At 34.8% G+C, this 11,320-nt stretch overlaps 1 protein-coding gene across 1 annotated transcript; it reads left to right on the plus strand.

The window, feature by feature from the left end:
* Positions 1-2,195: 2,195 nt before the first annotated feature.
* Positions 2,196-10,785, plus strand: LOC141299874 (uncharacterized). The gene is made up of 2 exons (XM_073830238.1): positions 2,196-2,628; positions 9,909-10,785. Exons 1-2 carry the CDS (start codon positions 2,379-2,381, stop codon positions 10,304-10,306), a joined length of 648 nt encoding a protein of 215 aa, XP_073686339.1. The 5' UTR covers positions 2,196-2,378; the 3' UTR covers positions 10,307-10,785.
* The last annotated feature ends 535 nt before the right edge of the window (positions 10,786-11,320 follow it).

The raw sequence follows: 11,320 nt of genomic DNA on the forward strand, positions 1-11,320 counted from the left end.
AAATCTCAGTTGTTTTCAGTACTATGGAAAGATTGGATTGAGTATATATCCCCTTTACGACCAGATTTTGTTTGACTGAATAAAGTAAAGACAGTCGCTATATTAAGTGACTTAGAGCGGACACTCTGCAAGAATTGGTTCAATGACGTTTTGTTGTGGATCTGTTCTGATGTTGATGGGGAGGGGGTTCTTTATCCCTCTTTTTTGTCAATTGTATACAAATATTTTCTGTGAGCTTCAATGATTCAATAATTTAATGTATTTAATACCATAATCTCTGTGATTATTTTATTGTTATATTGAAAGTGTTTGTACTTCGCTACAGTGAATGGTTGAATAAAAAAAATAAAATAAAATAAAATAAAAAAATAAGACGTTAAGTCATGACTGAGCAACAACTGCTAACAACTTACAAATACTTAACACATGTTTCCATACACAACACTCTCAGAAGAAATAAAAAACACGAAAGCTGCCGCATAACCTTTTGGATACTAATATGTACTAGGTCTGCAAAATTATTTTTTTTTCTTTACCAAAATAAGAGGGATCATACAAAATACATATTTTCTTATTAATGACCTGAATAAGATATTTCACATAAAAGATGCATATAGTCCGCAAGAGAAAATAATATTTGAATTTATAAAAATAACCCTGTTCAAAAGTTGAACATGATGATTCTTAATACTGTGTACACAGCTGTATTTTTATTTATTTTATTTATTTATTTTTGTTTAGTAATAAGTTGTTCATGAGTCCCATTAAGAGCCAGGGGCGTATCTTTTGAACACATTGAGGCTACGTTTACATCAATCCAGATACATTTGAAAACGGAGTTTTCATTTTAAAACACTCTCCGTCCACACTAGCGTTTCCAAGCGTCTTCCAAAGGTTTCTCATCCACACTGGAACGTAGGAAAACATCAAATTCGCCTTACTACACATGCGTAAAGCCTCCAAAATTATACAGACATAATAGGTTTTCACACAATTCTTCTGGCGTGATAATTAACGGAAATATCTCATCATCCACTGACGTGTCTATATCGGGCTCATTCATATTTTATCTGAAAAGCAGTTGTCGTCATGTTTTGCAGGACAGCAACTGTGAGTAAATTTCCTGTCATCATTTTAGGACTGTAATTTGAAGAGTGTACAAGGTAAATCTCTTTAGCAACAGTGTGTAAATAGCACAGGCACAATTACTGCTGTAAACATAGATATCTATTGGTACAAAATGCGTCACATGACTATAAATATGCGTCATCGTTTTCAAAAGCCTCCGTTTTCACAGTCCACACTACAACGTGAAAACGGCGTTTTCAAATTTATCCACTTTGGCCGGAGTTTTTAGAAATAATCGTTTTCTGTGATAAAAACGGGGTTTTCGTGTAAATGAGAGGCCAAACCGCAGGGAAATATCTGCGTCTTCCCTTCGTGTAAACGGGGCCTGAAGATGTTTACATTTTTCTTATTTCACCTAAAATTATTTTTCTTTCATTCAGTACTGCCCTTCAGAAGCTACAGAAGAGACTTACATGTTTCCCAGAAGACAAAATAAGTTAAATTTACCCTGATCTTTATATTCAAAATGTATTCACCCCCCCAGCTCTTAATGCATCATTTTTTCTTTCTGAAGCATCAGTGAGCATTTGAAAAGATGTTGTGGGACCTGGAGGATTTTTCTGAAGAACAGCAGGTAGATTAACTGTTCAGGACAAACAAGGTTATGAACATCTATCACTGAACAGAAAAAAAAACAGCTGTGAATCATTCAGTAAAAAACAGTGTTAGGAATCAAGTGGATGTAAACTTTTGAATGGGGTTATTTATTTATTTTAATTTGCCTGTTATTTTTACGTGTGGACTATATCTCATTGTCTTTTATGTGAAATATTCTATTATATATTCTAATATTTTGTTTGTTTTTCTCCTCTAATCCTCACTCACAAAGACTATTGATGCTGATCAAATACCATGATGCGAGTCTATTATTTTTAAGTCATTTTCATTTATTTGTGCAGATCGGCTTTTTAAAGAAGAAATAACAGTGCACCTTGTACACTCACAAAGTAATTTCCCCGTAATATTTTCCCTCCTTTCGTCGCTTCACACTCCAGTCCAGCGGGTGGCACTAACACACACACTTCTGTTTGACAAACACCATTAAACCTAAGAAGAAGAAGATTAGTTTCACTGCACTCTCTGTTGTTTTGTCGTGATTCTGTATTAGTACAATCTGTGAGAAATGTAGTTTCTGTAAATAGAATATATTTATTCTGTAATATTCTCATCCTCACAGCTGTGACTAAGTTTTGAAGCAGGCAGGAATATCTGGAGAAGTATGAGCTGAACTGAGATCTGCTGCTGTGAAGATGTTTATTAAAGTGGAGAGTGAGGAGAACACGAGTGAACTAGAAACCTGGAGAATAAAACAGGAACCAGAACCTTTGAGAATAAAACAGGAACCAGAACCTTTGAGAATAAAACATGAGGAACCAGAACCTTTGAGAATAAAACAAGAGGAACCAGAACCTTTGAGAATAAAACAGGAGGAACCAGATCCTTTGAGAATTAAACAAGAGGAACCAGATCCTTTGAGAATAAAACAGGAGGAACATGGAGGTTGGTGTTTAATTTTCATTCATCTTTAATGTCTGTTTGTGGTACATCAGGCTTTCAAAGCTTTAATAATACTGACGGTTTCAAGCCATGTTAGATTTAGTTAATTGTAGTAGAAACAATCTTTAAAGCGGATCAGTTTTTTGCAAAGTATTTATGGGGCACACTTTCTATGAAGCCCCTATTCATATTACATTATAATGGTATTTCTAAGGCATTATAAAAATTACTGCTGGCTGTCATGCAGTTGAAGAGTTACTTATCAAAAGCTGTCTAGGGTGTACCATCAAAATAATCAAACTGATAATACAAATGTGTCATGTTTCACATTCATCTGATCTGATACGTGATCTTATGGCTCTTTGAGAAATATTATTATTGTTACTTATAAGTGCACTTTGTATGCTTTGTAAAGTGACATGGTAAATGAGACTTGTAATACATTATAACTATGAGGAGATAATCATAGTCTTAAAAGCTATAACCACTAATGAGAAATTATAAAGCATTAAAACTGCTCTTATGAATACTCATGCATTCATTATAGTGCCTTAAGTATACCTTTATAATGTATTATAAATACAGGCTTCATAGAAAGTGTTACTGAATTCTTTTATGAACAGATCAAACAAGGCTGATGCAGAAACAGCAGTGTTAACTATAGTCATGGTGGTGCGTAGTGTTGGGTTCGAGTCCACCTAAGTCGAGACCAGGTCGAGTCCGAGTCTTTAACCATTCGAGTCCGAGTCGAGTCCGAGTCCAAAATGTGCCGAGTCGGACTCAAGTCCGAGTCCAAATGGGTCGAGTCCGAGTCGAGTCCGAGTCCAACTAAACACTACTGTTTGTCAGTATCTTAACCTGGTTTTAACTTTTACAACTAGAATAAGGCAATGCCAATTTAAATGTAACAAAAGCAAACCTCTATTGCATATTGCCATTTTGATTTTTTGATTTCACACCATCTCATAATTAGTGTCCTGCTCAGCAAACTTAAAGTCATGTAACAGAAGTTATGGCTTATGTATTGTGACATATTTCAGAGTGAAATAGCTTTTAGAATGTGAAAAATTATAGGGCAGGACAGAACTTGACTTTATTTGTTGTTATATAGTAAATGTATAAATTCAATTGGGTGGGTAGGAAGCTTAGTGAATGAGACCTGAGGAGCAGAGAAAGCACCTCTTATCTCTGTGGCTGTGTTTTGGGTTTTATATGACGAATGGTAAGACCTTAGATAGGGTAGATGGCATTTAATTTTTTTTTTCTTGGATGAAAATGAGGCTGTGAGGGTTAATGACAGTTTTTAAGTAGCAGTCTACGGAAGCCATGGAATAAAAGAGTAAAAAAAGTACATTTGAGTTTATATTTAAAAATTTCACGATTCTGAGATTATATCTCACAATTCTGATAAGAAAAGTCATTCTCCCTTTTCCCTTTTCAGCTCAAAATTAATGAGTTTATATCCCACACTTCTGGCATTTTTTCCCCTCATAACTGACAAACTCACTACTGTTGAGGTAAATTGAGTTATAAAGTCTGAAATACAACATATAAAAAAAAATCTGAATTGTGAGATGAAATAAATGTAATATGACGCAGTCTGCTGCAGCAGGTTTACGCTGCTGTCGCTTTAAGAACGGACGCACAGATCATATATTTTGACACATAGTATTTCTCCCAACTGTTCAAATTAACTCAAGACAAAACCGACTGTATTTACATGAATACTCTCCAAGATGATGCATTTTGACATTATTTTTCGTGTAAGTGTGTAGCAATAACATGCAATAGAATGCTTAATTCAGCATTCACATGCTGACTGAGAGGCGCTTTCGGCAAAGAGTATAGAATACCAAGAGGCGAAACTCTGTTGCTGTTTTGGTAACAGCCACTAGGTAACAGCGCTTCGGTAGCGCGGCTGCCATTCTGGAGTGAAAATTCTAACTGGACAACAGCACAGAAGCAGACAGAATGACAACGAAATAGAAGTCAAAGTGGAAATAAAAGAACGCAATGACTGCAGGAAGGTAGTGTGTGACCTTAAAAAGTCACTCTACACTGTTAGATTTATTTTACGGATCAGAATTCATCATATCTTACGCGCCCAAAAATTTCACAGCCAATTCAGAAGTGCAATAGACAATTTCTCAAATTAAGTCACCAGTAAATTTTATGACTACTACAGTAAAAGTTTTATTGTATTATTATATATGTTTTATGTTATCAATTGTGGAATCCAACCATTACATTTGAGGCAGCCTGCTGTATTTTTATTTTATGCAACTTAATGCATTTACTATTACTATTATTATTTACTATTATAGGTCTGAAATATATATTGTATTTATACATGATATTGTACGTGTTAAACCCATGGATCACACTACAAATATCGATGATCTTACAGAACATGTATTGCTGTGTCTTTCATAACTAAATAATTAAATAATTTGAGTTTTTAGTCATGCTTTAACGGACATTAATATAAGATAATACTGCAAAAACAGTTACTGTTAAGCTGTTATATTCCTGTCGTATATTTATTGTCTAACATTCCCAATTTTCTGATGCATGTCCTTAATTTAATTATATATGTTGGTATTAGTTCTGCGTTTATAATGCTAGAGCAAAGATTTTGCGAAAAATAAATGCAAGACAAAGTCTGTTTTTGATAATATACGTTATTTAGTTTTGTCATATTTTTTAATTGCATTAATAACAAAGGTTAGGGTACGTACAAAACATACAAAAATACTTTTAATAACAAACGAGTTATGGTTTAATAATTAACAGAAGTAGCCTAATATAATACAAAAATTCTTAAGAAATAAACGGAAAGGAGTAAAAAAATATATATTTAAAAATGTTGTCATGATTCAGGTTGTGTATTTTAGCTTTAAAATACTTTTTTTTTTTTTAAACAAAGCAGCTGATATTTGCCATAGCTACAGCATGGAGGTAGTGGACGGCCGAGTGGCTTTCACTCCAAAATGGCGGAAGCGTAGGGCTGCTACTGGGCGGCGCTGTTGCAATGGAACCTTCTATTGACTTTCACTTCTTGTCAGTATAAGTTCTTTGCTTTCGGTGAGCCCGCTTTGGGTATATGTATGCAAAGAAACCAGCTGGCTTTCAAGTACTGGCAAGACTTTTAAACACGTGTGAATACTGAATGTCACTTTCGTAATAATGCATCGAGTCAGTAAAATTTCCATCAACTGTCCCTGGACTTGGCTGGACTCGGCTATAATTCCCAAGTCCGAAAAGCTTGAGTCCGAGTCAAAATGCATCCGAGTCCGTGACAAGTCCGAGTCCGCTAAAAATTGTACTCGAGACCGGACTCGAGTCCGAGTACAAGTCCGAGTACCCCAACTCTAGTGGTGCGGCAGAAATAGTCCAATAATATTACGTCGTTAGTTACAGGGTTTGTAAAAACAACTTATTTTGACTATATTTTGAAATGATAATATAACAGAAAAACATTTTACAACATCAAATCATCTAGCCATTTATTTTGTGTGTATACAGGTGTTGGTCATATAATTAGAATATCTTCAAAAAGTTGATTTATTTCACTAATTCCATTAAAGAAGTTAAACCTGTATAATGTATACATTCATTCCACACACATATATTTCAAGTGTTTATTTCTTTCAATTTTGATGATTATAACTGACAACCAATGAAAACCCCAATTTAGTATCTCAGGAAATTAGAATATTGTGAAAAGGTTCAGTATTGAAGACACCTGGTGCCACACTCTAATCAGATAATTAACTCAAAACACCTGCAAAGGCCTTTAAATGTTCTCTCAGTCTAGTTCTGTAGGCACACAATCATGGGGAAGACTGCTGATTTGACAGTTGTCCAAAAGACGACCACTGACAACCTTTCACAAGGATGGCAAGACACAAAAGGTCATTGCAAAAGAGGCTGGCTGTTCACAGAGCTCTGTGTCTGTCCAAGCACATTAATAGAAAGGCGAAGAGAAAAGAAAAAAGTTTACAAGTAATAGGGATAAACACACCCTGGAGAGAATTGTGAAACAAAACCCATTCAAAAATGTGGTGGAGATTCACAAAGAGTGGACTGCAGCTGAAGTCAGTGCTTCAAGAACCACTACACACAGACGTATGCAAGACATGGGTTTCAGCTGTCGCAGTCCTTGTGTCAAGCCACTCTTGAAAAACAGACAGCTTCAGTAACGTCTCGCCTGGGCTAAAGACAAAATGGACTGGACTGCTGCTGAGCGGTCCAAAGTTGTGTTCTCTGATAAAAGTAAATTATCTTTGAAAATCAGGGTCTCAGAGCCTGGAGGAAAAGACGAGAGGCACAGAATCCACGTTGCTTGAGGTCCAGTGTAAAGTTTTCACAGTCAGTGATGGTTTGGGGTGCCATGTCATCTGCTGGTGTTGGTCCACTGTGTTTTCTGAGGTCCAAGGTCAACGCAGCTGTATACCAGGACGTTTTAGTGCACTTCATGCTTCCTGCTGTTGACCAACTTTATGGAGATGCAGATTTCATTTTCCAACAGGACTTGGCACCTGCACACAGTGCCAAAGCTACCAGTACCTGGTTTAAGGATCATGGTATCCCTGTTCTTAATTGATGCTGCTTAAAAGAGCATTACTTAGTGTGTGTTGTAATGAAATGTGTTTATGCAGTTTGAGGTTCAAAAAACATGTTATTTTCCACGTACTGTACACTATTGTTGCTCTCCGCCCTGCCTTTCTAAAAGAAAAACTCATGGTTGATGGAGACGGAGGTGTTCTCTGATTGGCCAGCTATCCGTGCATCGTGATTGGCCGAATACCTTGATGGAAATGTTATGCCCCTAACGATGTTGTGATTCTCAGTGCGACGAGACAGAATCAATAAAACCCATTATAAACAAGGCATTTGTTGCATACAGTGGGGACATAACTACTGATTATTGTGAGTCATAATGTCTTTTTACGCATTTTGTTGCGTCGCGCAAACATAACACCATGTCTGTATTTGCGATTGTAGCACGAGAAAATAACAAGCACTACTCTACACTACTCAAAACTCATGTTTAAATAGTCAGTACTGAATTTAAACATGAAAACGTACTTATAGGCCGCCAGTCAGAAGCGGAAACACCCCTTGCAACATTATAATCTGCTCTTCCAGTTTCAGGAAACAGTCCTCCGTGAAATGTGCATCACCCACTTGAATATTTGCATTGATTGTACTGTTCCAGAACAGTGTTGTAAATATAACCACTGATTTCTAGTTCTGTCCTCATTTGAAAGGCCAAACAAATTATGTTCGCTTTCGCAATGAAATATATACATTATATACCTTAGGGCTGGACAATAATTCGATATCACTATATATCGCGATAGAATTTTTTTCAATAACAGTGATATGATTTTAAAACCCATTTCCGATATTTCGATATACATTTGCATATATATATATATATATAACTGTATACATTAGCATTTGTCACTGTCAGCCGTCAGAAAGAGCGGAACAGAATTGCGTGATGACGTACATCACAGACACGCTGCCAGCGCTCAGCAGCAGTAGTTGGTTAAGCTCCGTTAAGGGAAGTTTTTAGCTACAAAATGAGTATCCCTGACCGCAATACAGATGTGGATAAACAAGCTTCCACAAGTTAGAAGGCAGACGAAATAGTTTATGTGAGGCTTTTTAAGTTCGGATAAACTCTGACATTGGTAAGTTATCCACAGTTCATGCAAATACTCGCCATAATATCAGCGCTGGCCGCTACAAATAGATTTAAAAAAAGGCTTTGACTTCGTTAAATAAACATGAGCACTGCACTTTTTTAAATGAATGTGCCTAAAAAGGAAACTTCCTGTATGTAACTTTAAGAGGCAATGATGTCATTGAATAAATACTGATGTCTTTATATGAATGTATCTGAAGGGAACCGACTGTCCTCAGAAACGTGTCGTTGGCATTTTCCTTTCATGCTGATAAAACAACGTTAATGCTGATTTGTGTTCAGCCGTTAACAGGGAAACCGTAATATTTCAGCACTACCAAAGCGCCCCCTCGTGACAGAATGAATCTGCACGTCCAGATTTTCAGATGTTTTTGGTCAGATTATTACAAATCTGAAATGTTTTTTTATGCAGCAAACACAGAGTTGTAACTGTGAAAAAAGTTAATGTGCTTTCTAAAAATCTAAACAATTAGGACAGTTATATTTATGTTTTAAATAAATATAATACATTATATACTTAATTTATTCTTATAATGTTATAACGACTGAAATGCCATTGTATACGTTTTTTTTTTTTTTTTTTTAGAAAAACCTGTATCTAAACGGTAAATCATGTAATTTTATGGTTTAATATGTTACCGTACATCGTCCAACCACACTCATACTTTTCATTTTACTTGTGCAGCTCTTAAAAAGGGTCATAAATTGTCTTGCAGATACACTATAAATACTGAAATAAAATTAATTCCTTGATATTTGTGTACTGAAAATATTTTGATTGACATTTTGATTCCTATCTAATTTTCTAAAAAAAAAATAATAATTTTTGTTTCTTTATTTGAAAAGTGCTGAAGCAGTTTGTTTGCTGTTTCAATTTATAGGAATAATCAGCCCGTTAATCAGTTTAAATGGAAATATATTATTGTTAATAAGCTGCTGAGTCTGAGTTTTATTCATTTGATAGTTTATTTCACATTTCTTGTTTGTAAAGGGTAAATACAAATAAAAAGTGAACCTTATTTTTGTATTGTTTTTATTAAACATTTTTTATATAATTTTAATAGGAGGAGCCTTGATGTATTATAGACTTTGCAAATTCAGTTTAGAGACATTTGTAGGTACAGACATCCATTGTGTGTGTGTCATCTGCAGTTTTTTCCTGAGGCTTTTAAATATTGTCCATATCGATATCGAAATTATATCGTATCGACCGAAATTAAGAAATATATCGTGATATAAATTTTTGCCATATCGTCCAGCCCCAATATACATTTGGGAGGTATCATATTATTCTACTCACCCTGTGACATCGACAAGTGGGGGTGTGTTTGCAACTTCACAAATCTTATCTGTGAACAAACAGCTTGTAACACTCCAAAGGAAACCGCATCATATGACCCCTTTAATTTATCTTTATTTTTGATATCCCACACACCAGCTCTACCAAATCTGCTTCTGGCGCCACCATCTGTAGGACTTATTGGCACTGCTCTCAAATGTTAGTTTCTTCATGTTTCTCAGCTTACAACAAGTCACTGAAAATGAACCATTTTTACTTTTATTTCAGAGTTGATTCAAGAAAAAGAGGAAAATGAAGAATCAAGTCAAGTTGAGGAGAAAAATCATTTCAAAACTGGAGAAAAACCTTCAAGTTGCTCTCAAGCCAAACAGAAAAATGTAAAGAAAAAAAGAGAAGAGAAATGTTCCTGCACTCAGTGTGGAAAGAGTTTCACTAGAAAAACAAGTCTTGAGCGTCACATGAAAATTCATACTGGAGAGAAACCATTCACTTGTGCTTATTGTTGGAAGAGTTTTACACACTCATCAAGCCTTAAGGAGCACATGAACATCCACACTAGAGAGAAGCAGCACACATGTGATCAATGTGGTAAAGTGTATTTAGCGGCTTCAGGTCTGAGGAAACACTTGAAAATTCATACAAAGGTGAAGTCATTTGTGTGGTAAGGGTTTTCGGCATCTACAAAGTGTGCAATTATATGAGAATCTACATACTGGTGTGAGAGAATGCATGTGTTCAAGTGTGAAAAGATTTCACACACAGATATATATTATATATTTATATTAACTACACTAAGGGGACCAACAAAATAAAATATCACCTTATTTGTATTTGTATCTAATTATTTCAATATTGAGGCACTATGGAGCTGTATGTTAAAATAGAAGCTTAATAATAATAGTAAGACCAAAAATGCAATAAAAAAACTAATAAGTTGTATTAATTAATCTGTGTGTGTTTTAATCTAATAATAAGTCAGGAGTCAGAGGTAAAAAAAAAGAGCTTTATTGACAAGGAATTTTTGGGTCGCAAGCTTACATTTTAAAGAAACAACAGCAGCACACAGACAATCAAAAATAAGATGAGAAAAATCTCTCCAAGACTTGTTGTTTACTTGTTTTTACTGTTTTGTTTTTAAAATAAACTTCACTTGAGTTCTCAACCTTGGCTTGTCATCAGTTGATTTTTTTGTTTCTTTTTATGTGTAGGACATTAAGTCTGTATTGAACTTTTTTTTTTCATTTGAACTTTTAATGTTACAGCTAGATGAGTAAGAGTTGATCTCCTAAATTTTAATACATTTATAATAATTAAATAATAAATATATAAGCTTGAGTTTAAACTTTAAAAAGACAACACCTTTTAATTTTGAATTTAATTTCTGTTCTGAGAAATTAAATTATATTTTATAAATATATATTTAACCACCAGCCAAATAAATCACAAAGCTGTTAAATATAAGTTTTATAAAAGACCACATTTTTAATAATTATATATATATACATGGCAAACTTCTTAGAGGGACAAGCAGCGAGCAATAACAGGTCTGTTTTATGATGCCCTTAGATGTCAGGGGCTGCACGCGCGCCACAATGGGCGGCGATATATATATATATATATATTTTTTTTTTAATAAAATAATCATTGACCCAAGTAAAATAACCAGCAATCTGGCGGCG

This window comes from Garra rufa, chromosome 23 (genome assembly GCF_049309525.1).
Source record: "Garra rufa chromosome 23, GarRuf1.0, whole genome shotgun sequence".
NCBI lineage: Eukaryota > Metazoa > Chordata > Actinopteri > Cypriniformes > Cyprinidae > Garra > Garra rufa.